Below are 27500 nucleotides of genomic sequence, written 5' to 3'. Positions count from 1 at the left end.
TCTAACACAGATATCCCCCCAAGGAGATGGGCTGCCAACGTTCTGGGAGCGAACCTGATCCGAACCAGCGGCTGTTTGTCTTCGGGGCGTGAGCAGCACCAGCAGCGGGAGCAGCCCGACCTCTGCCGGGAGCGCACAGCACGCACTGCAGCGCAGAGCCGGCCGCCCCCGTGTGCTCCGGCTGCCACAGCTCCTACCGCCCTGCAGAGAAGGGAACCAACCCACACACCCCCTGAGCTGTGCCAGGGCTGCAGGTCAGGCTTAAACATCCACCATGAGACGCAGCAGTCGTTTTCCACCACCAGCACAGCCCTGCGTAGCGGGATCAATATATAACGTTAAACTCCTTACAAAGCCCAACACACACACATTAATTCTTAAGGTCGGCATAACCCACGCCTTCCCTGCCTCTTTGTGGACACAACGCTGCTCCTGCAGCAAACCTCCCAGATAAGAGAACTAAATAGCTGCAAAAAAACACCTTCTGTCAGCAGCCGAGGTCTCCCTGATGCCACTGACAGCCATCAGTTGTGTACCACACATACATAACAGGACCTCCTCCTGTCACAGCTGTGCACTGCAGCCTGCTGCCATTTCACCCCCAGCTGCACAGCAGGGCTGGTAGGTGAGATGGATTTAATCCAGGTGCACACAGTGAGAACCGATGGATACAGGGAAGCTGCCATGCTGTGTGGGAGCTCTCTCACACTTCAGCCACGCCATGGTTTTACACTTCAATTGAAGCCTTCACGCAAAGCTTACAGATCAGCACTGTCAAAACTGCTATTACAAACACCTCAAAGCATCACCAACCCACATCTTGGATGCAAAAAGAACCATCTTCCAAACCTCCAGCTGGTTCTGAGCACAGCTCAGCCTTCATCTAGAGGCCAAGCTGGCATTTCCTTCTTTCACCCAGGCTGGTTCTTATACATGCACTGGCAACAAGACACCCTGTCCCAGAGAGGTGAGCTGGTATGGAACAAAGCTGCAGGTAGGCAGCTTCAAGGGAAGAGAAGATGGTGACCTGTCTCTTACACTGCAGCATCATTTAAACACTTCTCTGTTACAGTGTTACACTGATATGTGAGTGTAAGCTCCCTCCACTGGATCCAAACCACACCCTAAGGTTCAGCTGTGCGTTCTGTAGCAATGTATGTAGCAGGCACTCAGTTAAACACTGAACAACAAGTTGTAACCAAAACTTTAATCCCAAGGATCTCACAAAAGACATTTTACAAGTGACATGAAAATTCTTGTACAGTAAAGAAATGTTTAATTCACAACTTTTACAATGTACCATTACACAGTCAACACATCCACTCCAGTTGTCAGTTCTGCTGTGTATTTGGTCTATTCAGAAGTCCTGGAATAGATGGTCAAGCTAGATCTATTTAAGCACTCTAGTCACATGAAGTACAAAATTAACTGACCCTACAAGCTATAAAATTGTATATCATAATACAAAGGAGCTCTGTTCCAGGTAATCCAAGTCAGAACTACAGCTGTGGGTAACAGCAGCTTGCTCGTTCCCTTTCACACCGCTGGCTCAATGTGACTGCTGGTACTGCACTATGCAGCACCTACACCTTTCCTGCACCACCACCACTCACAGCCACCACTCTGCAACAAACAACTTTGCTGCACACTCCCCCCCAGGCTGAACCCCAGCAATCACATACTGCACAATGTCAAGATCAGAAACATTATCTATGCAAGACAAACTGGTAACCATTCAACACAAACAATTAAGTGTAAGGGTACATTGTAAAAAGTGATTAATATTACAATTCATATGATCTGCTTAGAACCATATACAGATTCACATCTTTACATTTGCCACCTGTTACAAGATACAAGGAACAAAGCAAGTTCAACAGCTAAAACATTTTAAAAATGCACCAAGCTTTATGAAATTCCAAAACAAAACAATGTTCTGTACATACTCCCCGTACTCAGATCTAACGACTTCCTGTACACAGCTCCTTCTCAAAGTCTTATTTCCTCTCATTTGACCTGGAGCGACTGGAAGAAGAAGAACCAACCACACATTAGTTTGAGTGTTAAGGGCAGCACGTTCTGCTTCAAACCTCCCAGCCCAACCCAGCACATGGTAGGTAAGCATTTTACAACGCTGTTCCAATTATTAAAATAGCATTTAATTCCAAGGTAAATGCCCTCACAAGAGGCTTAAGATTGCTCTCCCCCACAGCACGTCTCAGTATTACTAAGAATGCTGAGCTACCTACCTGCGAGACCTGGAAAAGGAACGAGAAGGCTTATGGTTCCTCTCCCGTGAGAGTGATCTCTCTCTTCTTCTGTCTCTGGAGAGGGACCTGTTAGAGATGGCAGCACAACAGGATTGTTAACACCAGAACGAAGCTGAACTCGTTAAGATTACATGGCTACCTCAAGAGATTGCCTTTAGGACATTAAGGTTTCAACAGGGGAAAACCTTTCCAAGGCTATGAGAATAACCAGCTTGTGCCATCCAACACAAACCACGCTGATGTAAACAGGTTATGCTTTTCTCCACAGCAGATTAAATCTGCCCAGTCAGTACCAAGTAACTACCTCAGCTAACTCACAGCATCAATATATACTTAAGCACCCTTTACTACACCTTATGCAATGCTACAGAAAGAGTCACACAAACCAGCTGTGCCTTCACTACCTATCACACTGCAGCAGGTCAGAGCTGGACACGCTCACTGGGCGCTCTGCTCCTCATCACCTGTATCTGCAGCACAGCATCTGAAAGAACTGGAAGGGACTCTGGACAGCTGTGTAACATCACGTATATAAAGAGTGAAGTAAGAAGTTTTCAAATGATAACTGCAGAATCTCCTGTAGCTGAGTAAGGTCAAGCAAATCCATTCCTCCAGTGTGCTGAGTTACAATGCTTATCAGGGAACCTATGCACAGATACAACCCCAACGTGAATCCACTCGTTTCTTTCCACACATCAGACAAAGCAGCCCATGTTTAGTAACAGATCTGCACGTACCTGCTGCGGCTACGAGAAAAGCTTCTCCTTCGCGGTGATCTAGAACCAGAAAGACAATGTGAGGCTTTTTATCAATCCTTCCAGCATTAACGGGGTGAGGCATTTCCCAACTTGTCAAACTCACTGTTGGGCCCTGGGAACGTGCCAAGAATAACTGGCATCCATCATCCAGTAAAAGGCATGGAAAGATTAGGCAATAAACAAAGCTCGGTGTGAACAGCACATTTCCAATCACCGTTTCACTTATAACTAAGAATGCTTCATAGCAGAGTTGTCCAATGCAACACTTCCATTTCAACTAAATACACTGCCCAAAACACCACACCAAAGTCCCACAAGTGGTTCCAAAAAATAGCACAGACCAAATGTTTTGGAACCCATGCAAGCCAAAAAGGTCCATGACAAGACATAAAGAGATATCAAGTGGAAAAAAGTGAAAATGCGCTCAGTGTAAATATTGACAACGCCATTAAGTGCTACATTAGAACTGCATATTTGTGATTGTCATTCTTAATGCCATAGTGTGTTTAGACTACTTTAAAAAGTAAATAACCTTAGCTCGGCCCAGTTCATCCCAAAAAGTAATTGTTTTAAGTTCTGAAAACTGTTAGTAAAACCGTTTAAAGGTGATAGGATTTTTTTTTTTTTTTGCAAGGAAAAGCTAAGTTTGTTAGAGCTTCATTACAATTTAGTTTGGCATCTCACATGCAAATAGACTTGTTTGTACGTTATTTACAGTCAGACTTTCCATATCACCCTTAAAAGTTTCCTCAAGCAACATAGGTACGTTACCATTCAATTATGCACAGCCAGCCTTTGATTGAGAAAAGTAATTACTTATAAGCCGCTTACTCCTTATTTTAACCAGCAGTAAACTGTATAAGCAGGAAAAACTTACTAGTTTTTGGTTTCAACAAGCTAGAAATGGTGAGGTGAGGCTGCCGGACTGACTGCCAAGAAGAATTTGCTGAAAAGGTTTTGCCAGATGTTGCGTTGTATTTAGTTGGTTGGCGAAGGGGGTGTTGTGGATTTTTCCTGCTTTTTTGTTAGCCGAAGGCTGCTGCTGTAGTTGTTGTGAAGACATTTGGTAAATAAACAGCTGAGCTGATTGGCCGGGAATGTGTGGGCGGTCGAGGTGGCTGCTGCCGATTTGGTTAAGGTTGGAGAGAAGGCTGAGAGAAAACAGCATGCTCGGGAACCAAAGGGCGGTGCAACCTGACGACTGGCCATGCCTGGGTCATGTGAAACGACACCAGCCAAGCTGAATGGGGCGCGCTGGTCACATGACGCTGAAAGGGCTAGTTGGCTGGCTAATGCAGACTCAGAGGGTGGTGAGAAGAGACATGATGGTGACTCTGTAACGGGTTCATTTTTATTAATAGATGGACCAAAAAGCATAAAAAAAATGAAAAACAAGCCATCAGTACAACCATCTATTAGCTAACAAATACTCCTAATGTGTTATTTTTCAACAGCAAAAGGGTAAGCTTGAAACCCTGACTCATGAGGACTTCACTCACCTGCAACAGGTAAATTCAGTCCTGCAAAAACCACGCTGCAGAATTAAGCACCAGACAAGCTAGTCTGGGACCAAGAACGTGTCAGTTACCAAAAACGCTGCTACATTCTAGAGCTGGGTTTGCAAATCTCAAGGGACAGAATTGCCACACGATGCTTTAATTTCAAACCGACGCTAAAGTGTAAAGGTTCTAGATGTTCAGAGCAACTGTTACTCCATCTATTACTAAACAGCTGCCTACTTATTAAGTATTTAAACTGCACAAACAAAGCGGGGAAACACATCTGCATGAAAATGCTTAGCTGCTGTATGTCATGTTTTGCCATTATGGAATAAAGGAAAGGAACAACCTAAGTTGAAGTATGGGGAAGAAAGGGAAAATGTGACTAGAAGATGAGCAGATTTTAAGAGGAACGAGGATAAATCCAGGACAGAGGGCGCTGACTACCAACTTGCATAGTGACCTAAGGACAAAAGCCAACATTCAACACAATTTATGTTCACCTCCATTTTTTTTTTTTTGCCTTTTTTCTTTCTCCTTTCTTTTTAAAGCATTTGGAATCTCCGAATTGTGATCAAATAGATGAATGTTATCAACATGCTTTTAAAAAGCCTGCTCCTATGATGCTAAGTGCCAAGAGCTCTACAAGTGTACTTCAACCTCAGGTACCTGCGGCGAGGAGGAGGACTCCTTCTGCGGTAGTCATCTCGAGGGCGCCGGCCCCAGGAGGGAGGTGGGCCGCGGTTCCGACTCCGTTTTTCACCATTGGAGAGCTCAACTCTGACACGACACCCACAGAGGGTTCTGGGAAGAGAGGTTGACATTGGTTACATTTCCACCAACAACTATCTGCAAAAAAACAAGAAAGACAAGCTACAGAATCACATGGGAAAAAGGAATAGACAAAAATTCTGCAGAGAAGGACTTCAGTGACCCAGTGGCCAACAGGGTGAACACGAACCAGCAGTGTGCCCCCATGGCCAATGATACCCTGAAGTGAGGGAGGTTCTCCTTCTCTCTGCTTGAATAAGCTACCCAAGGAGGTGGCAAAGTCTCCATCTCTGGAGATATCCAAAACCCACCTGGATGCTCTGCTGTGCAACCTGCTCTAGAGAACCTGCCGGGGAGCAGAACTGGACTAATGGATCACCAGGGGTTCCCTCCAGCCCTTAGGGGCCTGGGATTCTGCAATTAGCAAAGTATGCAGAATTCAAAGTAGACTACAGCTTAACAGATACAAAGTCTGGCCACTTCTGAAAGCTCACCATGCCCTTCAGGCAGCCAGAGCAGGAACCAGGCAGTGTCTCACTGAGATCTGGCTCTTTAAAAAGAAACTACTGAATATTAACCAAGCTGAAGTGACATCTAACTCAAGTTCCACGTTAAAACAGAAAATTAACCACCCCAGTACTATTTTTGCACCATTAAACAGGCCTATTCTTATATCACTGCTCAAATAAATACTGCATTATGCTGCCAGCTGAAACTTTCCAACTGTAAACCATCACGAGCCACACTCTCTTATTTTCACCAGATGAGCCCAACACACATTAAGCACGTTTTACCTTCCATCTAGTTCTCTTACAGCATCAGCTGCATCACGTGGATCTTCAAATTCCACAAAGGCAAAACCGGGAGGATTCCTCGCCACCCACACACTGCGCAGTGGTCCATAGTAGCCAAACGCTCGCTCTAGTTCAGTTTTGTTGCCATTGTTCCCAAGGTTACCCACATAAACCTTGCAGTCCAGCGGACAAGAGTCACGATGCATGGCTAAGACAAGAAAAAGGGAAAAAAACTCACATATTTAACAACATAAAATGTTGTTAAGGAAGGAATAATTCAGTTAGCTCCTTTTCTCGGAAGTTTTAACAGTGATATGGTAGAAATATTGTCCTCTGAATGCGGCGAGGGAAAGCAGGGATAAAGCAAAAAAAAAAAAAAAAAAGCTGGCTGGTATTTTCATTGGAGCTTATTATTTCGGGGATATGTGTTTACTTCCATGCTCCCTACTGCGGAAGAGGACACGGCCCCACTCCCAGGCCCCGGGGCCGGGCCTGCAGGGGGAGCGCTGCGCGGGAGAAGCGCTCCATTGTTCTCGGAGCGGGGAGAGCCGCCCGCGCCGCGGGGACAGCAGCGCCGATCCCGGCCGCAGCCACGCGGAGCACCCGGCGGATCCGCCCGCACCTCCCCTCAGCGCTGTGCGTGCGGCGGGGAGAAGCGCCGCGCACCCCCGGGACTCCCGCCCGGCCACGCCTCGCCTCCCCGGCCGCAGCCGCGGAGGAAAGGCGCTGAGCGGGCTCCAACGGGCGACCCGCGGCCTACTCGCTCCCTTCCCGCCCGGCTCCCCTCAGCGCAGCGGCGGCCCAGCTTTACAAAATGGCGGCGGCTCTTTGTTTGCCGCCGCCGGGCCCCGCCGCTTCCATCCGCCCTCCTGGGGAAGGGACCGCGGGCGCCGCTCCCACCCCACTCTCCGAGGTGAAGGTCCTCACCGATGCTAAGAGGGAGGGCGCGCGAAGGGAGCCCGCGCTAAATTTGCAGCCGACTCGACCCTCAACGAGGCTCCCGCTCCGTTTTTCCTCACTGGACAAAATGGCGGCTGGCGCCCGCCCCGCCCGCCGTTATATATGGGCGGTCCCCTCCCACATGACGCCGCTCTGAGACGAATCAGAGGGCGCCGTTCTTCTGATTGACAGGTCGCGGTGTCCCGCCCTCGCTAACCGCGCTTGTTCCCGCCAGCCCAAAATGGCGGCGGGCGGGATTTTCCTCAGCGCTGCGGGCGCTTCCTGAGGAGATTTCCCATTCCTCACCCCAAAATTCAGTTTCAGGAGCTCGTTACTGTGGGAAGGCTCCAGACACAGAATTAGGAAAAAGGCAACACAGCCAGGAAGTCTATTTCATTGGCTAAAAGGGAAAAGATTTATTTCCTTCTTTCCTCTCTGTAGGATCCATTCAGGTCATGCATTTTAGGGTGTTTCACTCGTAATTTGGGTTTTGCACCTAGGAAATAGCCATCACTTTACGAGGGCAGAGGCTCTAAATAAATGTAGTGAGCAAACTGGTGTCTTTTTGGTGTAGCTTTGTTATTAACTGCAGCACACAGTGCTGTATTCACTTCCTAAAACATCACTTTGCAGCTGTATCTGTAGGCTGTATTTAGTCCAGACTTGCTATTATGACTATATATACCTGGCACGAGTGCAGTTAATAGTGTTTTGAGTAATGATGAGTGTAACAAGGCATTCTGAACACAAGTTAATGCATAAGCAGTGTGTTTCCAAGCAGGATTTACGCAGTCCTCCTCCACCTGCTGGAACTGTACCAGCATGTCAAAATTCCATGGGTTAAGGACAGGCAGCACGGACAATTCACTTCAATGTTTGAAAGTCCTTTTGTAGCATCTCCTAAGAGCTTCTCGTCCGCAGAACGCTCCCAAGCCTCAAAAGCGGTCCCAGAACCAACGCGAGCAGCAGAGGGCGGCGTTCCCCGCCGCTGGGAGCCTCGGCACGGCAGTGGGCGATCCCCCTTACGTTTGCTTTTGCTTTGGGCCATGTGGGTCCTGGGCTAAGCTGAACAGCACAGTGATGTTACAGAGGGGGCACAAAGGACTGGAGGCTTTGTTTGGGCTTCTGTTTGTTTTGCCTGGAGAAAATACTCCATGTGGGGAAGGGGAGCCAGCCCTGGCGTGGCTCTGGGGATGGCTGTGCAGGACAGTACCGCAGCCCTGCTGCTGTGCTCAGATGGAGCTGTGCATCTGACACGGCTCCAGGTCTGGCTTGAAATCTCTGAATGGAAAGTTAAATCTGTGAGCCCAACGAACTGCTGTTCAACTCATGTTTTAATCCCCTGCAAGGTGGGAGGGCTCTCTGGGACGATGTAGTGGATTCGGGGACAAGATTTACAACAGCCCACACAGTCCAGGGGGTTGCAGGTGGGATTCCTCTCCTCTCCGTCCCCTCTGGATTGCACAGAATTCCCCACACCCAGCAGAAAGAAGGGAAGCCTGCAGCCCACTGCCACCAATCCCACCTCCCTCCAGCGGTTACCACGGCGATGCCGCTGCTGCTCAGCGCTCCTGGGGCAGAGGGATGGCGGTGGCTGCAGGTTGTGGTGGTGCAAAGATCTCTGTGGCCTCCGGGTTTGCTGCCAGGTGTTATTTCCTCTGATCTCTCAATTAAGGAGGCCAGGAAGGGAGAGCAGCCATTCATTAGCAGCTGCCTCACCAGCAGCTCAGGGGAACTATATTTACCATCTGAGTGTGGTCAAACTGTTTCCTCTCAGCAGGGCGGTGCCTTTCCTTTCCACACACCGCAGCGAGCAGCTTGGGCAAATTTCAGCCTGGTAGGCTGAGAGAGCAGAGAGAAAGTGGATTTTTACCTGAGAGAAGCAGCAAGGCTTCTTCTATTGCTGGTGAATCATAGAAAACTGCACGTGGGAAAGATGCGCCCGATCTCTGTCCATCTCCCTGCAGACAGAAGGTCCCTCCTGCAGTATTGAATTAAGTTTTAATGCCCAGGCCGGGGACCCTTCTTGCTCTTTGCACTTTGTTTTCTGTTCCCTCCCCCCAGCTGCACCTCCAGCCTTTCTGTTTCCTCTTTCACCTTCCCTTCCTCCTGCACCTGCTGCCCTGGGGAAGGGCCTGAACAAAACAAAAGAATCACTCATGGGGAAACTTCAATTTGCACAGCTCTGCTCGCCCAAAGCTCACCCTGCAAATGTGGCTGAGCAGCAAAGGCAGCGGCCAATGCAAAGTCAGGCCTGGAAATGCCTTAGGGTGGGAGCAGAGGCCTCTGAAGCTGAGAGTAAAGTCTTTGGTGGCTGCAGGGTGCCCTGAGGCCCGATGGAACCGTATTGCCATCAGCTGGTAATGCTGTTTGCAATTTGTGGTTGTGGAATTAACGTTTTCATCATAATCAGAAATCTTAGCTGCTGTGCGTGTGGCTGTGGTGTAAGCTGTGCGATCGAGGCATCTCATGTTTTCCTTAGAAACAGTGCAAAGCATGGAATCAATCCCTGCAAGCATCTCTCCCTCACTGCGCTGTTTGTGCCGGTGTGTCTGCACTGAATGTTTGTGAGAACTGCCCCGTTACTGCAGTGCAGTCTGTTCTCAGGCACCCCACGGGGAGCTGGTAGGGAGGCACGTAGGTTAATTTCACTTCTAAGTCTTTGGGTGGACACAAACATCCAATGGAGGCACGTAGCCACAGCAATGCACTTTGGCCATTACAGAATGCTTCAAGTATCCATTTACTGAGCCTTGTCGACATCTCTGACCTACCTGCAGGCACTTGGATTAATGCAATGTCTGTTCTCCCACTGCAGACACCAATAAGTGTGGTCAATGGAAGCCCATTATGTGATGGTGACGCTAAAAGTTCAGGGACAAATTAGACCAGATGTTTCGGTCCTGACTTCAGTCCCGACTTTGGCCAATGCTCATTAATCCTTGAGGATGTAACCATGAAACTTTGCCTTCATGGACAGATAATTCAGCAACACTGCACGCTACCCTGGAAACTTAAGATGAGAAGCAGGCCTCTGCTTTAGCCACATTTAATAAATGTCATTTTTAATTGGTGACACACTTCATACACTTTAATGAGTGACACTAACAATTGTGACTCACGTCATCAGGAACACTTATTTGAGTGCTGAGAAATAGCAGGGCTCACAACAAGCTGTCACGAGGAATTTAATAAGGAAGATCTGATGTCCGCAGAACCTGCAAGAATGGATGAGGTGAGAACACTGCTAACAGGGCCTGGCCTGTCTGTGTTATCAGACAATGCATTTCCACTCACCTGAGTCTGAATTTAATGGGATGGTGAGGCAGTGCCTATGGGAAATGAACAGGTAGCTTATGGTAACACCGAGTAAATGGTATCCTCAGTTTTTCCAGGGATTCTTTTCTCAGAGAAGACAAATACATTCACTTTCATTTGCTTGGAGAAATAGGGTCTGGTCCTCTTAAACAGACCTAGTGGTTCAGCCTGGTGCTCCAGTCCATCCATATGCTCAGTATCCAAACTGTACTGAGTTACCTGACCAGATATCATAAAGTGAGTATCCAGACTTGCATCTCAGTAAGTCCTATGGTTTCAAATCACATCAGAATTTGGCTTCTTGCCTGAGCTGCTGCTTGTGTTTTTATCATTTACTAAGTTGATAAGGCTCCTCCATATCTCCCCACTTCATAAAATCAAAAACAAATACATCTTACTGTGCAAACAATTTAAATGAGATTTGTGCTGAGCGTTAAAATCTAGTGGGATCTTATTTACAAACTCCTCGTGTTCTCTGCAAGTAACTGTCCATTCACACTGCATGGTCACTTGCATTACACACTTACAGTATTGCTGAGTTAGATTCCACCTGTGCAACGCTGTGGCCTATTCATGAGTCCAAGAACACAGCAAAGCACACACAGCAAGGGACCTTTTTCTTGATCAACTGTTGAACAAGTATGAATATCCCTTTTCCATTACCTCGGGGCTCCATAGCACTGCGTCAGAATAAAGGTCTCAAAAAACAAACAAACAAAAAAAAACAACCCACCCAAACAACAACAAAACAGGAGACAGCAAAAGAATAACACACTTCCCACAAAGTCGTCATCTTCTCCTTAGTCACAGCTGAACATTTTAGCATCTGAGATTTATTCTCATTGGAAGTAGCGAGCTCTCTCCTTCCACTGACACGAGAGGAAAGGTCTTAGTCACAAAGTGCTGTGGTGATTATTGGGCAGGTATAAAAGAAGGTGAAAGGCACTCACTGTCATTACAACTGGAACATCACAGGAGGTTGGCAAGGAGAGGCAGCTGTGCAGACCGAGACTTCACTGCCATCACTACGAGACCACCGGTGAGTAGGTGATGCTACCCCTGTAACTCTTCTAGTTCTTCCATGATTTTCTCTTCATCACCATATGTAAGCTTAGCTTAACCGTTGTGTGTGAGCAGACCTACGTTTGCATAGGCTAAGATATCACGCAGGATGTAAGCACGTTTGTATCTCTGTATATATCTTTATGTACACATAGGTATTCAATACGGATATTTTTAATTGGAAATAGCACGTGCTCTTCTTCCATGCCCAGTTTAATTTGAACATATCGTCCAGGGAAATCACTCTGAAAGTAATTCTCTGAGATGAGAATCATCTCTGTACACTTTCCAGCTGCTTTTCTTAAGCCAGAACTCCACTTCCTTACAGAAAAAATATCCACTATCAATCTAATCCGATCCTCACGTGTGGTGGCTGATTTGGATGTCCATAGCAGCACTCGTATTGCTCATGGAAGAGGCTGTATTATTCAGGTCCAAATCCCCAGGGCTGCGTCCACATTTTCACTTGATTTGCACTGTCCAGTCTTAAACCCTCTTTGAGTTTCGTGACAGATGTTTTAAGCAGCAATCCTGATCGTTTTGCCACATTTCTGCCAGGTTTTAATCTTTCCAGTTCCAAATGAAATAATCTCCTGTGCCTGCAAATGCACAAGAGTTGGAAGCTGTACACTGAGGTGCATGAGAGGGAAAGGAGATCCAGGATTCTCAGCAAAGAAATGCATAAATTTACCAGGAAATCTCCTCATCTTTTACTGGTGTACTAGTCCATACGTCGGATGTTCTGGGAGGTTCTGGGGTGATCTGTATTGCTCCACTTTTATTTGTGCTTGAAGGCTGAAATTCATTTTATCAGGTGAATGAACGACAAGAGAAGGAAAGACTTCTGGTCATACCTTCAGCTTCTTGTCCTGCTGATCAGATTTAAAGAGGAGAGAAAATGTTCCTGCCCCAGAGACCTCTGCAGATGGTTACATTTTTGGCGATCTTTTTTCTTGCCTGTTTTGCAACACGTCAAAGCACTGAAAAGTAAGCAGTATCACCCTGTTACTTAATATCTTAAGCAGACTGCTTGCTTTTGATTTAAGAGGCTGTATTCACTGTCATTTACTCCAGGCATAGCAGAAGAAAAAATGTACACATTTTACTGCCTTTTATGCAGTACAGAATCATACCAATTGCATTTTTAGATGCATGGATTATACTGTATTCAGTGCCTTTCTGCTGATGCTTTTGAGAATAATGTAGCAAAGCATGCAAAGATGTTCAAGGCGAGCCATGGAAATGGCACATACTAAAATTCCATAATTAGGTTCCCACTCAGATCCAAATCTGTAGCAGGAGCCTATAGCTGCAATGGCTTATGTGCAATGGCTGATTTGGATGTCAGTAACAGCACTTGTATTGTTCATGGAAAAGGTTTTATTATTAAAGCTCCAATTCCCACCTTGAGGAACCGACTGCCTGGCTGCCTCGCACTGTCCGAGCAGGCTCTGCATGGCTCAGGCTGCTGACCCTGAGCACGGCATCAGGGCTGTCCTCCATATCCTACATAGAGCAGATCTCCTTCCTCAGCATAGAGAATCTAAGATTGATGGATGCAAATCAGTGATTTTGAAATAGGAACATAGAACCAGCTGTGCTTGTTTGCTAACTGAACCCTTTTTGCTGTTGCAGTAGAAGAGCAGTGACGGAGCACCAGCTCATGCATGATAAGGCGAGGGCATTTCAAGGGCTGAAGCGCCTGCTGTGGCTCCACAATGCCCTAGGTAGTGTGCACACAGCCAGCAGCAGGGATATTTCCCTTTCAAATGCCATATGGGATTCACAGAAGTCCAGAGATCCCTCAGATCTCTACAACAGCATCAGCAGAGACGAGACTTCAAACCCGATGAAGCAGCTCCTGGAACTGATAGAAGATGAGCAAGGCTTCCCCCTACTGAGGAAGCAGTATTTGCTGCAGAATCCAAAGACCCCAGAGGGTAACTGGAACCCACAAGACGTTTTTGATCTCCTTCAAATCAAAGAGTTTGGCAGAAGGAGAAATCATAGCAACCAGCCACAGAACTTTTCCCACTAGCCTCCATGCAGCTCAGCCTGTGCACTGCTTTAGATATGTGATGTTTTAAGGAAAAGCACTCATGCAAAGGTGAACTGCAAAAGAAAAGTAGTGTCTGTTTGTTCCATTACCTGTTTGTGAGTGTCGAACAGAGAGCCTTTTACAGACCTGGCTCCCCTCCCTAGCAGGCAGTCTGAGTATCATGGCTGTGAGATGCAGTGATTTTTAAGAGGCCAGAAATCTTGCTTTTCAAGGCAAGGCCCTTCCTGACTGTTAGCAGTACATCACAGGGCTGTGGCAGACCTCTGCAGCCCAGGCAAAGCAGGAAGTTTGGTTCACTAATCTGCACGCTCACGGCTTCGCTTGAAGTTTTCTGTTTTGTCTTCTAAGAAAGCCATTACCTCCCAATAATGTTTTCTTCTGTTTCACACCTGCCCGCAGCTCTGCCCCTGCTCTGCAGTAGTGATGATTCTCCTCATACTTTAGGTCCAAAGGTGTTTTTTTTTCCTTCAGGTTCCTTTCAGGTTTTCCTTCAGAATAGCAAACTTTTGCAATGCCACAGAGGCAGCAGATCCACCACTGCCCACCTAAGCATGACCCGTTACCCTCCTGCTGGTGAGAAAGATGAGAATCACCCTCCAAACTCCCCATTCAAGCCTTTTATTTCAAGGATTTCCACCTTTTCTGTGAGCCCACGCAGTGTACTGCATTTTCTGAGCAGAAAACCAACTTCCTCGTGTTTCCTCCAACAGAAACAGACCGCTCACGATTCAGTTTTGTTATTCACCTTAAGGCTGATCAGCTCCAGGCAAAGCAACGTCTGATTTAACTGCAAAATTGGCCTTTCAGAAATGCAACCTGTGAGTTGTGATATGAATATATCTGCATTGCCATCACGTAGGGACCACGCGTGGCAGTTTAAATCCTGACACTCCTCTGCTGCTGCCAGATTTCATGTGCAAAGGGTGCCCTTCAGTGCTAGATCCAAACCCCAGTAACTCGGTGTTGTAATAAAAGCGTTTCCACCCCCTGGACTGCTTGTGTTCCTTTATAGAAATGTAAATGAAATTATCATTTGCCGACCTCCATGCATTCAGGATGAATCACCTTTCACAGAACGGCCTGGGTTGAAAAGGACTGCAATGCTCATCAGTTCCAACCCCCCGCTATGTGCAGGGTCGCCAACCAGCAGCCCAGGCTGCCCAGAGCCACATCCAGCCTGGCCTCGAATGCCTGCAGGGATGGGGCACCCACACTGCACTGAGCTCAGTCGCTAAAGCAGACCATCCCAGCTATTCCATACGCACCTCTGTGGAGATGAGGAAAAAACAACCATCCCTCCACCGCACAGCGCTGTGAAACCCCGCAGCGCCATTTTGGAGAGGTGAGGAGATGGGAGGACGGAGCTCCCCACGGCTGCCCGAGCGCTGCAGACAGCTCACACTTATAGCTCTAACGCCTCAGGCTGAGCCCAGAAGAGAGCAAGGTTCATTTCAAACAGAATTCGTGGATTTTACCACGGTGAAGGGTACAACCAACTAACAGCAAGCATCCCGCCGCCCCACATCGTCACCCCTCCGGCACGCGCGCCCCCTCACAGAACGACGCGCACGCGCCTCACAGCGCGCCCTCCCGCCCAACCTCCAGGTGACAGCGCGCATGCGCCGCCCCAAGCAGGGCGGGACCAGAGGTGACCCCGCCCCTCGGGCCACGGGGGCGGGGCCGGGAGGATGGTGGCGCATGCGCGGCACCGCGGCGGTTCGTAGGGCGCTCGGCCCGTGCGGGGGGCGCGGTGTGGGGTCCGCCGGCTCTGGAGGGGGCGCGCTCCGCTCGGTGTCTCTTGACGTTCCCGTCTCCCGCCCGCCGGGTCCCTCCGCCGTGATCGCAGCGCTGCGGTCCGCTCCTCACCGTCCCCTTCCCGAGGGGGGGCTCCGGTAAGCGCCGCCGCCGCCGCCGCCTCTTCCGCGCCCCTCTGCGGGGTGGGGGCAGCAGCGGGGGCCGCTCCTCGCGCCGGGCGGGGCCCTTTGTCCGCTCGGCGGTGCGGGAGCACCTGGCGGCGCTTCTCCTTTCTCCTCCTTTATTTATACCCTCCTTCTCCCCCACCTGCGGCTCTTCAATCGCTCCCGCTCTGCTCCGTGGCAGACGAAACCGAGCGGCGCTCCGCGGGTGGGTGTGGGGGCGGTGGGGTCACACAGAGCGCTCCGCAGCGCCGTGCGCTCCGCGCGGGCCCGGGCTGCGTTCTGTGCCTCCGATCTCCGCGGTTCGGGGAGCGAAGTGAGGCCGCCGGGTCTGCCCGCACCTGCACCGCCCCGGAGCGCTCCGAGGTGTTCCCCAAAGGAGTCCCTGAAGGCTGTTGGGCCGCGAAGCGAAGCGCTGTGAGCGGCCGACCCGCTGGATCGGGGGGTTCGGTGCAAAGGGAGGGATCTGCAAAGTAGCAGCGCCCCTCTCCTTCCTTGGCTGCCCGTTGGCATTGGATGAGATCGCTGTGAGGGGACAGGAGCTCCTGGGCCGGGCGTAGTGGTGCTGTTAGCAGAGAAACACCGAGAGGTCTCATTGGGAGCAATGGCTGCTTTCATTGCTGCCTCAGATTGTGGCTTCTGGGGCGCCGTGTTTCTTAAGTTTCCTTCCCTCTTATTCTCAGGTCAGAAATGTGCAAAACAGGAAGCTTGGCTTTACCTTTATTTTGTAAGGCTTTTTCCCTGCTCAATCTGAGCTCGGGCAGCTGAGCTGTCTGTGTCTCATCAACTCCCCTCCGGTCCCCGCGATTCAGCATCTCCCTCCTGAAGGCCGCTCTGGTCTGAGGGCTGTGTGCTGCTCCTGTCAGCTGTTCCCTCCTGTCCTTACAGCCATGGCCATGACGGGCCCGACGCCGTGCTCCTCTATGAGCAACCACACCAAGGAGCGGGTGACGATGACGAAGGTGACGCTGGAGAACTTCTACAGCAATCTCATTGCACAGCATGAGGAGCGGGAGATGAGGTAACAGCACACGGGTAGGGCTGTGAAGGAGCTTAGAATAAAGCGTGTTCTCATAGAATTGTTGAGCTGGAGGGGACCTTCAGCAGCCATCTGGTCCTGCTCCCTGCAATGGACGGGGACATGCAACGCAGCTCCATCAGGTCAGGCTATAGGACTGAGTAGAAGACGTGCTTGGTTTGGTCCCAGTGCGGTTTGGAGGTAGAAAGCCCACATCTTTCTGCTGTTTTTCTGCAGGGAGGGCTGTGGCACAGGCAGCAGTGCTGGGGCTGCACCACCATCACCTGTCACTGCTGTCACCCGGTGCTGCCTTTGTGTGTGAGCTGACTGACCCTATCGCACCCCCTTAAGCTGGTTGGCCATAATGTACCAAGTCATTGCACTGACAGGTGTTATTTTTGTTTTCCTTTGGCCAGAAGCCTCTAATTTGGTGGGTACCCTTGAGTTGTAGCACAGGGATGTCTGCTGCGCTCCCAGCTTGCTGTGCAGTCTATAATCAGAATTTTCTAAGAGGTTCAGTGTTTATTTGCCTGCAGACTCGCTGCCAAAAGCTGAGCTCGATCCAAGAGGACTGCTTGGTAACAGCAATAACTGCAGAAACGTGGAAGCAATTTAGAAATAGATTGTCTTGTGTACACGTTCTCTTCTAAGCTTCACATTAAAGAGAGATTGAGGCCCAATCCAAACAGAAAATATCACTGATTTAATTCCTGTCTTTCTGTTCTGAGCGCTGTTGTCTGCTCCCAAAACCTCAACAAGGGCTTTTTTTTTTTCTTTTTGAGTTAAAATGTTTGTAAAAGCATCGTTTGGAAGTTCAGTGTTTGCTTTTCTTTCCACAACTGCTGGATGTGTGGATGTGCAGCTTGGAGCTGAAGTGCAGGTGGGATCTGCTGAGGTGCTTAAGGGGGTTTCAGCATCGCTCAGTTGTGCTGAGCTTTCTCTTTTTGAGTGTGAGATGAGGTGTCTGGGCACTGCAGTCAGGGTGACGCAGTTGAGAAGTGCCTGATGGTGGAAGTGATAGCCCAAAATACTATTGCATTGCAGCAGCTGCGCAGTGGCACAGGGACCAGAAGGGGATGTTGCCAAGAACGACTTGCACAAAGTCAGGGAATTTAGCACACTTGTTGTGTTGTGCCAAAGGAATACGCACAGAACAGGAGAAAACTAACCACAGAAAACCCCAAAACTCACAACCTCAGTTCAGCCAGCTGTGAATGCGCGCAGTACTGGGAAGGAGTTCCCATAGATAATCGCAGCGTATGTTCCCTGAACCCCTTCTCCTCTCTGAAATCTTGTTTCTTTCTTTGCTCCCAGTTGCTGTCTGATTTTAATTAGGTGGGAAGATATGTTCTGGCTGGTTTTCTTTTCTCAAATATTTGCAGTATCAGGAAATAGGGTGACATTTGGCATTGATGCATCCGAGATGCAGAGAAACTGTGGTACAGATCCACAGATGTGCCCCTGGAAGAAGTGAGACTTCGATGCTGAAGTGTTTGTGTGGCTTTGGTTTCAGAGCACATGTCCAGCTGCTGAAGGTAGGGGCAGGAACTGACCTCAGATCTCCTCGGTCTGTGTTCCATACAGTGAAAATGTACACCTCAGTCAGACACGTGAAACTCAGGCAGGTTTGGATTATCAGAAGTAGAGATGTAAATTGCTGAAGAACGGTAAAGCAGCAGTAGCAGGTTCCTCAGAATTAATTTTGTCTCTGATTCCCTGTTGTGTATCATACGCGTTTGTTCTCCTTTCACAGCAGGCAGAGAGCAGAGCTGTGGTGGGTTATGTGCATGTGATTGAGGGAACATGTTCAAGAATTCAACTTCTTTCTTCTGATGTTTGTCTTTCCTTCAGACAAAAGAAGCTAGAACAAATGATGGAAGAAGAAGGATTGAAAGATGAGGAGGTAATTAATATGGGAAAATCATTTTAATGGTGAAGTAATAGGAGTGAATTTTGTACAAATGGCAATCCAGCATCTTTACGTGGAATTGCTGCGACTGCAATGGAGCACAACTGCAGAGCTGTGTTTTCTTCTCCCTCACCTCCAGAAAAGGATCAGGAGATCAGCGCACGCACAGAAAGAAACGGAGTTCCTTCGCCTGAAGAGAACAAGGCTCGGCCTGGAGGACTTCGAGTCCTTAAAAGTAATAGGCAGAGGAGCTTTTGGAGAGGTGGGTCCAGGAAAGATGCCTACAAGTATCTTCACGTGACATTGCTAAAGGCTTATGTAGTTCACACAAGTTAAACTCTGTTAAAATGACTTAATCTCTTGGAATTAACAGAACTTCCTTGCCATTGCCATGCACTGTGTAATGATTTGGGTTTGTGTGGTCTGATACAACTGAATGAAATGGGAGCCGAGGAGCTGAGACCCGGATTTGTGGAGAGGTGTGGTGGCAGGGCTGTGTCTGACTCGAGCTGTATGTGCTTTCTAGGTGCGGCTTGTCCAGAAGAAGGACACGGGGCACGTTTATGCCATGAAAATACTGCGTAAAGCTGATATGCTGGAGAAAGAGCAGGTGAATAGCTGCCTTAACTAGCAGTGCCACATCTGTGCCTTGGGTGACTTTGGGAGGTAATCGTGATGTGTGTGTGAGGGCAGTGATGGGCATCTTAGGGTTACTAGCTAAAGCAGTGATGTGGCTTTTTCTTCCCTATTTTGTATGGAGGAAATGGGAATGTTGTCAGGCAGTCGTTTCTTCTTCAGCACTGCGATGAGCCTGGGAGGTGCTGTGTGTGTGTGTGTGTGTGGTCATAAAACCAGGAACTGGATTCTGTGTCTGAGCACACTTGTACCAAACCCAAGCAGCACTGTGCTTCCTTGGTGCACGCTGCCAAAGGAGTGCTCTGCTCTCAGGCTGTTGGAAGGAGCTGAATCAAGGGCCTGAAGGACACGCTGGCTGCTTAGAAAAGAGCTGGTTCTCAAGGCACCCAGTTGTGAAAGGTCTTCATAAACACAGAGATACTTCTCTACATATGATTCAGTTGCTTATATAATCAACCATATGTTTCCCCTTCTGAATTTTCCCATGGCAATACATTGTGTTTTGGAGTGGTCTGTTATTGAAGTTGTTCTAAGTGTTTTTAATAGTATCCTTTACTGCATGTGCACTTCTGACTTGAAGGCAACGCAAATCCTTTGAGACTTGAAAATTAAAATGTAGTGTCTCTTTCTATATGGGACATTATGGGTTGGTTTCCATTTCTTTTGCTTGTATCCTTGCTTAAAATAATGGGGTTAGTGCTGTCTTGCCCTCCTATGTGTACGTTAATGTGTGGCAGTAATTAAGGTACAAATGTCCAAAGGCAGGAGTCCTTGAAAGCTTTCCAGTGGGAACTTCTGGGTCTTCCACACCTTCCTGCTGAAGGCTGATGTGGAGTTGGTGCTCAATAGAATTTCCCAGATTGGGGAAGAACATCCTGGAAAATATAGCAGCATCAATGTAATACTTGAATTTCCCATGACATTAAAGCATTAATAAAACACAGACTTGTAATTAATGGAATGCATATATATTTCCAGGTTGGCCACATCCGTGCTGAGCGGGACATCCTCGTGGAAGCAGACAGCTTGTGGGTTGTGAAGATGTTCTATAGCTTTCAGGATAAGCTGAACCTCTACCTTATCATGGAGTTCCTGCCTGGAGGTAACTGCATGAAGACAAAAGGCTGCTCTCCTTCCCTCTGAGGGTTTCCAGTCTCTTAATTACAAGTGCAGTCAGGGACTGGGGGTTGTGGATTTGTTTGTTTGTTTGTTTGTTTTACCTTTGCTGTTGGGGGGGGGTGTTTGCTTCTAGGTGATATGATGACACTCTTGATGAAAAAAGACACGCTAACAGAAGAAGAGACGCAGTTCTATATAGCTGAGACTGTGCTCGCCATTGATTCTATTCATCAACTGGGCTTTATCCATCGAGATATCAAACCAGACAACCTTCTTCTGGACAGCAAGGTATGCACCAACAGCTTGCCAGGGTAGTAGGAGTACTGGTAGTAGGAGTACTGCTTCTTCTGTAGCCTGGCTTTTACCATGTTGCTGGGGGGAGGAAAAGCCAATAAATCCATCCTCTGTTGTATTCATATCTCACTTAGGAGCTGTCTTGTGACTGTTGTTCAGCTATTCTTGGTTATTTCAGCTGCAATTTGAAATACACAGTTTCAGTTCTTCACTCTTGGTCAAAGATGTTTCCTTTCTGTCTCACGTCTGTTTATGCTCACCCTTGCCAGCTATTGGGCAGATGATCATATCAAATGTGAAGCATTTAACTGCTCTGTTAGTGAGACTGAAAGTAGAGATATTATCTTCCTCAGAATCAGGATGTCTTTCTGAAGGCTTGTCATGTTATCTGTTTGCTTCTAAGTGGTTACTGCAGGAACTCTGCAGAAAGCTTGCTTGTCTTGCTGCCCTGTTGCCTGCTACAAGTTGGCTTAAGAGTTAGCTAGTTTGGAAAAGCGTGCCAACAGTAAATTATATTTTACCAGCTAATAGCATGCTGCTGGAATTAGTGCTGTAATTCAGTATGTCCACATCTAGACACAGATAAACTCAGCACTTTGAAAAGCATTTGTGTTTTAGTAAAAGACATAATCACACCCAGAGAGCGTGGTGGTGGTGTGTGCTGGAGTGGATCCAAGGTGCCTTTCCAATCCAGCAGTCACTGCACTGTGCAGGGGCTGCAGCTCCCTCTGGGGATGTTTGCACTCACTCTGAAGCAGAGGGCTTGCAGGAGCAGAGGGTTCTTGAGCTATATTGCTGTTAGAAAAAGGGCTTTCTCTGGATAGTAGTGATGAAAACATGAATAGCTCAGTTCTGTGTACACATCCAGTCTGAGGTTAAAACGAGTGTATGGAGAGCACATCTGTTCCTTACCAAAATAAAGGGACTTGAAGAAGTGTACAACTGCCCTTGCCATGATAATTCTCACACTGTTGTTGTACTTTGGGCATTTTTGTTTCTAGGGCCACGTGAAACTCTCAGATTTTGGTCTGTGCACCGGACTGAAGAAAGCCCATAGAACAGAGTTCTATAGGAACCTGAACCATAGCCTTCCCAGTGACTTCAGTAAGTGATTTGGCTTCAGAGTGGTATCTGTTGACTGGCTCTTGTTGCCCAATGGCACATTTCAGTGTGAACTTAGAATGCTGCAGTTTGGGTCTAATAACGAACATTGCATCTCAAAGTGTAGTTTTGAATGTCTGCAAAACTACTTCATAAAAACAGTGTCAGTTACTTTAATATCCATCTTCATTTCCAGAAGTTCATAGTTCAGGTAGGCAATGCTGTAGCCTGTCTCAGCGTGTGCACTAAAACAAATGAGAGCTCAGTGTAACTTGTAGATGCCAGCTGTTATCTCAAATTAATAAATGTGCACACAGTTTCCTTGAGCATTTAATCACTTGCTGAGGCAGGCTGACTGCTTCACGGCCCACGTGGCTTATCTTGTGTGAGCCAAATTCAGGTGTGCACCAACCAATACCTTGGTGGTAAACTTTGGCCATAGGGGACAGTGGTGAGCAGGTAGGGATGGTAGGAAGCTCTGGAGGGCATGGCTGAATTCAAGCAGCTGGGCTCTGTGGTGTTGGAGAGGAGGCTTTTAGTGTCATGGTTTTGGAGTAAAAACTGTCTGTTGGGTGATGAGTAGGACTGAAACATTCCAATCCCCTTCAGCTTTCCAGAACATGAATTCCAAACGGAAAGCAGAGACGTGGAAGAGAAACAGACGGCAGCTGGTGAGTACAACACTTCACCTGTTTGGAGGTGTTCTCTTTTGAGCTGCTGCTCTCAGACAGCACAGCCTTGTACATGGCAGGCATTAATCCAGGTCTGTTCTGAACAACGTGGGAGTTGAGATTTGTGGTGCTTCTTTTAAAAAGGAATGATTCCCGTTTGTCCTTCATCCAGCTGCCAAGCAGCTGTGCCTGAGATAGCACTGCACTGATAGCTGGTGTCTGCTAATGATTATGTGTAGACAAAGGTACCTTTTTAGTTTCCCCAATGGTATTTTAAGACCCCTTCATGTAAACAATTCAATTTTTTCCTTTGCACATCTTCATAGAAAGCCTTTAAACAACTTTGCTGAAGGGTCTTTTAGTCAATCTGGTGTCTTCCTTGAAATCACTGTTGTTGCTCAAGTTCCAATATCAGCAAGTTTTATCTAAGGATATGTAATTTGTCGTATCCATTCCAGGCTTTTTCTACTGTGGGGACTCCGGATTACATTGCTCCTGAAGTTTTCATGCAGACAGGCTACAACAAGCTCTGTGACTGGTGGTCGCTGGGGGTCATCATGTATGAGATGCTGATTGGTAAGAAATGAGCACTGCCTGCATTCCCAGGAGTTGTGCAGGACATCAGCTGTGTCTGTGTGCTTGGGGTCAGGCTCTCAAAGCATCTCCTCCTTGCATGGTTTCTCAGATGTGTTCTGGTGCACTGTAGACTTCAGTAACTAAAGGAATTATTTTTGCTTTATACAAGATGTTTCTTTTCCTCCTCAGGTTATCCACCTTTCTGTTCTGAGACTCCTCAAGAAACGTACAAGAAAGTAATGAATTGGAAAGAGACCCTCACATTTCCTCCAGAAGTCCCCATATCTGACAAAGCCAAGGACCTTATTTTAAGGTGCCCGTTACGTGGTTTGCCAGTTCATACAGTACTAACTTTGTCTTGTAAACTGTACTATATAGCTTCCATAGCCAGCTTCACATGGGGGGAAAAGCCCTTATCATTTTGACTGCTGCACAGTCTGTTATGGCCATGTATCAAATGCTGAACTCCCTGATCAAATACATTTGTCTTTTGCAGCTCTCATTGGAGCACTGACTGCACTGTGCTTAAAAAGCACTGCACTGTGTTCCCATGGAAGCGCTGCTGGTCTGGCCAAGTGGGAATGTTTCTACTTCCTATTTTGTTTGGAAGTGACTTGGTCTTTTGGCCAGAACTAGCTACTGAACATAGTGAGACTCGTGACATGGTTATGTGCTGGAGCATGCAACGTCCCAACACATGCTGACTCTTATTTTTATGTAAACACCTGATATTTTCAATCACTTATCCATTTTCAGGATGAAAATATCAATGTGTAGCTTTCAGGCTTTAAATGTTCTCTTGCTCTCTATTTCTGTTGTGGACGAGTACCACATCTGAACAGCAGCATTTGATGTGATGTTGCTGAGCATAACTTCATGTGTTGTCTTTGAAATGGGAGTCTTTAGCCTTCTCCATTTATATACGTTGGGAAACTCTGGTGCTGTCAGTTTGGAAAGCTATTCCATTTCTGGATGGAATGCTTTCATTTTTCCTTCATTTTCATTCTTCCTTTCATCCCAGATTTTGCTGTGAATGGGAGCACAGAATTGGTGCATCTGGTGTGGAGGAAATAAAGAGTAATCCATTCTTTGAAGGGGTTGATTGGGAGCATATAAGGTAAGATGCTTTACAGAAGAACTCACTGCTAGTCCTGCTGAGCATCACTGAGCAGCTTGGCTGGCATTTTTCATGCCTAGGTGTGGGTGAGAGTATTCTGGGCTGTATCTGAAGCTTGCTAAGGTCCAGGTGCCTTTGGTCCTTGAATCTGTTAGGAAATGGGAAGTGTCTGAATCCTGCTTTCTTCTGCCTTTGAAACCGTAATGCTCAATCTGTTCTTCTTGGCAGGGAGAGACCTGCTGCAATTTCAATAGAAATTAAAAGCATTGATGATACCTCAAACTTTGATGAATTTCCAGAATCTGATATCCTTAAGCCAACAGGTAAATGCTTTGATTGTGCATGTAAATGATTTGTTCCATGCGTTTAAAAAAACACACACAACTGCAGTTGTTGATTGGGAGTGAAGGATGAAATGGAATGCTTAGATCTCTATCTCTTTCTTCAGAAGCATCCTCTCCTACCTGCAGTGTTTGGTGTGTGTCTGCTGGGGGGAAACACTGCAGTTTCCAAATGATAACTTGTTTTTCTTTTGTCTCATCAGTGGCAACCAGCAACCACCCAGAGACAGACTACAAGAACAAGGACTGGGTTTTCATCAATTACACCTATAAGCGTTTCGAGGGCCTGACAGCCCGAGGAGCAATACCATCCTATATGAAAGCAGGAAAGTAATTAACCTTTACCTGGGACAGCTTCTGAGCCGTGGAATTCTCTTTTTGTACCTTGGGTTTTTACCCGTAAATGAACTTTTTTTACTTTTTTATTTTTTAAAGAAAACTTGAGGGCTATTACCTCTTGGAGGAGACTTCAGGATGCTGTTTTGTTACATACTCTGGCTGTTACTAAGGATTTGTTCTTTATTGCACCATTGCAAACTTCCACAAACTGTATGCCATCACTGCTGCAAGTATGTTCTGCTGCTTCGGGAGCAAGAGTTACAGTTTTCTTTCTAAACTCTTCACCAGATTGTACAATCCTTTGGGAGATGAGAGCAAGCCTTCACGTGACATTGCAAAGCGTGTGATGTTCATGTAGGCCCTTCACCAGTCCTGCATTAAGTGATATACCCAATCTGCCAATTCTATCAGCAGTGTTTTCCTGGTGGCAAAGGACTTCAGTACAGAGGAGACAAAGCAATAATTAAAGCTTGAGGCAGACAACTGTGTGGTAAACTATCTAGGAGGAGACAACTTGTATTGCCTTAACTTTAGTTTGTAGTGGTAGGTTTTCTTCTTTTTTTATGATGCTACTTGGAAGCCTCTTCAAGAGCATTTCTCAGCTCTGTAGCAGTGGCCTCAAGTTGCAGTGCACTTTACTTTTGGTACTAAAGCAGTGACCCCTCAAAGCCATTTAATATTTTTTTCTAAATTAAAAACAATTGCACAGTACTTTTTCTTTTCCAGACAGTGCTAAGAGCAATTGGCCACTTCTTCCACCAGCTCTCAGTTCCTGTGTGAAAGGACACACCTGTAAGCAATGCAGATAATGAAGACTACAGCTGGATCCAGAGTTAGTGCAGAGAGATGGAGGAAAAACTCATTTCAGCTGATCAGTGGTGGGTGTGTGGGTCCAGCTGGGTCAGCCATGGGCTTCCTGCTGCTGCCATCTGTTGGCCATTTTGAGACGGGCGTCTTCATCAGTTAAATGTAAAAACTTAAGGTAAAAACCATCTTCTGTGGCCTTCTTGCCCTTGGTTTGGAGCAGAAGCAGCTGTCCCTGTGGTCTCCAAAAGACACAGTGCCTCATGGGGTCAGTTTGGGGTGGTTGGACCCACAGCCTACTCTACATTTTTTTGCCTTGTGTCATTTATACAAGTTCTGATCAGGCTGCTCTCTGGGAGAGCCCCAAAGTGCCTTTCCTTGTCCGAACATCTCTGGGGACACACCTGCATTTTGGGAGGGAGGATTCTGCCTCAGCTGAGCTTTTGGTAATTTCTTTTTTATAATCATGAGCTCCACTTTGCCCCTGTTTCCAGGGGCAGGTGGCATTACCCTTTGGGCTTGCTTGGTACCAGTCTTGTAATTTGCAATTAGATGTTCTCAAAATTGTAATGAGGTCTCTAAAAGCATTTATCAGTTACAACTGTCTTCAGGTTGTTGAACCTTTGTTGGTGCTGAACACTAATGGCATAGTAGGGCCAGAAAAGCTATTTAGAAACAAAATAAAAGAGAGCAGTGTTTCAAAGTAAGAGGAAAGTTCTGTTACACTTAGTCCTAACTTTCTAGATTAGGAAATAAAAGAAAATAGGGTTTGTTGTGATTTTTTTTCATAGGTGCTTTTAAGGACTTTTCACCTAGATGTCTTTTGAATTGAGTGCCAATGTGAGGGCCTGAAAGTTGTCTGTATGTAGCTAAGACTGAGTGGTGACTCGCTGCATCCTCTCCCCAACCACCCCCGTGCTTTTGGGATGTGTCCCAGGAGTTGAACTATTTGCCATAAGCAGCTTAGATACCAGCTGGATCCTAGAAAAGCTGAAATGCAAGGACAGCCTTAACAGAAGCACCAGGAGCACTGTAGTCAGTAGACATTACTCCTGAATAAGGGCTAACTGAAGTAATGATTACAGGAGCTGGCTTTGTGTCAGCTGTCAGTAACATGACATCCTCCCCTCCTCTTTATTTTCAGTAGGGGGCTGATAGCTACTTCTCAAATTGTCCTGTCCTCATCCTGCAGTTTATTTTGAACCATTGGAAAATGTTGCCTTATAAACCGCTAGGAAAGTGAGAGGTATTAATACTTAAAAATTCCCAACAGCTTAGTTACTGCCTTAACCCTTAAGAAAGCAAAATCCTTTGAAGCTGCAGTGGATGAGAATAAAGGATTTGGGGACAGGAGTGACATTATTAGCCCTTTACTAAAGGGACTGGGCATGTTATTTATAAATACCAAAGATAAGAGAGTGGTACAGCTTCTAAGTTGTGACAACTTGCTGTGAGAATCTCTATAATAATACATATTGTGCATTTTCGTGTATGTGTTTTTAAAGTCTGAAACCTCAGTTTTGAGTTAAAGCTTTTATAAGGTGTAAGGAACGGTTGGGTACCTCATTTCTGTGCCTTTCAGTAGGAGCCACAGGGCTGCATATAATCCTCTGAAAGCCTTGGACATCCCTTCCCAGTAGTAGGCCTTGTAGCACAGTTGCAGCTGCGTCCTGTTACAGGTGCTGACCAACCGCCTGTTGTTTCCAGGAGCTGTACTTTCAGATTTCTGTATGACTGTTTCCTCCCTGTGTTAGCCAAACCTTTCTATTAGCTGCTGGTTTGTGCATTGAGCTCGTGTATCTCAGCTCTCTTTTCAAGCTGTTAGCAGGACTGTGTTTGTTGATTGCATTTTTTTACCCAGCTGGACTTCTAGGAAAGATCCTAATCTGAACTTGAATTGTGCTGTCACTTCGTCTTTCTATCATGCCTAGCATAAACTTGCACCAAGTGTTTCTTATCACTGTGCCCTGACTCTGCCTTAAGCTGTAATTTGAAAAAGTGTTTTCTGTAAATACTTAAAAGCTCTTACTAAATTGCACTGTAAAATTTGGCAGATGAATTGTGCGAGGGCAGGGGAGCCAACTTTGTATGGAACGATCTTTGCATTCGGGTATGTAAATAAAATCCTCTTAGTAAACACACAGTTGTCAGTCTATCCATTAAATGCTACCTGGGCTGTTTACCATCTT

The 27500-nt window shown here is 47.0% G+C and overlaps 3 protein-coding genes across 6 annotated transcripts; 2 read left to right on the top strand and 1 right to left on the bottom strand.

The window, feature by feature from the left end:
* Nucleotides 1-1192: 1192 nt before the first annotated feature.
* SRSF3 (serine and arginine rich splicing factor 3) lies at nt 1193-7124 on the bottom strand. 2 transcript variants are annotated; one of them, XM_040652697.2, is made up of 6 exons: nt 7020-7124; nt 6093-6300; nt 5197-5376; nt 3008-3046; nt 2250-2336; nt 1193-2025 (listed from the first exon to the last, which is right to left on the bottom strand). In XM_040652697.2, exons 2-6 carry the CDS (start codon nt 6097-6099, stop codon nt 1874-1876), a joined length of 465 nt encoding a protein of 154 aa, XP_040508631.1. In that variant the 5' UTR covers nt 6100-6300; nt 7020-7124; the 3' UTR covers nt 1193-1873. The 2 variants fall into 2 exon arrangements, with proteins under 2 accessions (XP_040508631.1, NP_001182483.1); NM_001195554.2 differs by having other exon boundaries at nt 5197-5331.
* A 139-nt stretch (nt 7125-7263) lies between these two features.
* LOC121107612 (parathyroid hormone 4-like) lies at nt 7264-14460 on the top strand. Its single transcript, XM_040652935.2, has 2 exons — nt 7264-12398; nt 13047-14460. Exons 1-2 carry the CDS (start codon nt 12310-12312, stop codon nt 13447-13449), a joined length of 492 nt encoding a protein of 163 aa, XP_040508869.1. The 5' UTR covers nt 7264-12309; the 3' UTR covers nt 13450-14460.
* Nucleotides 14461-15126: 666 nt separating this feature from the next.
* On the top strand, nt 15127-27450 carry STK38 (serine/threonine kinase 38). 3 transcript variants are annotated; one of them, XM_040652915.2, is made up of 14 exons: nt 15127-15186; nt 16275-16407; nt 18256-18307; nt 18453-18575; nt 18840-18923; nt 19928-20051; nt 20202-20356; nt 21364-21466; nt 22073-22134; nt 22593-22710; nt 22900-23023; nt 23732-23827; nt 24056-24150; nt 24372-27450. In XM_040652915.2, exons 1-14 carry the CDS (start codon nt 15159-15161, stop codon nt 24500-24502), a joined length of 1428 nt encoding a protein of 475 aa, XP_040508849.1. In that variant the 5' UTR covers nt 15127-15158; the 3' UTR covers nt 24503-27450. The 3 variants fall into 3 exon arrangements, with proteins under 3 accessions (XP_040508849.1, XP_040508850.1, XP_015154625.1); XM_040652916.2 differs by lacking the exon at nt 15127-15186 and adding an exon at nt 15211-15362; XM_015299139.4 differs by lacking the exon at nt 15127-15186 and adding an exon at nt 15271-15594.
* The last annotated feature ends 50 nt before the right edge of the window (nt 27451-27500 follow it).

This window comes from Gallus gallus, chromosome 26 (genome assembly GCF_016699485.2).
Source record: "Gallus gallus isolate bGalGal1 chromosome 26, bGalGal1.mat.broiler.GRCg7b, whole genome shotgun sequence".
Lineage (NCBI taxonomy): Eukaryota > Metazoa > Chordata > Aves > Galliformes > Phasianidae > Gallus > Gallus gallus.
The sequence above is the reverse complement of the archived record's forward strand: the minus strand, read 5'-3'. Positions and strand labels throughout refer to the sequence as shown.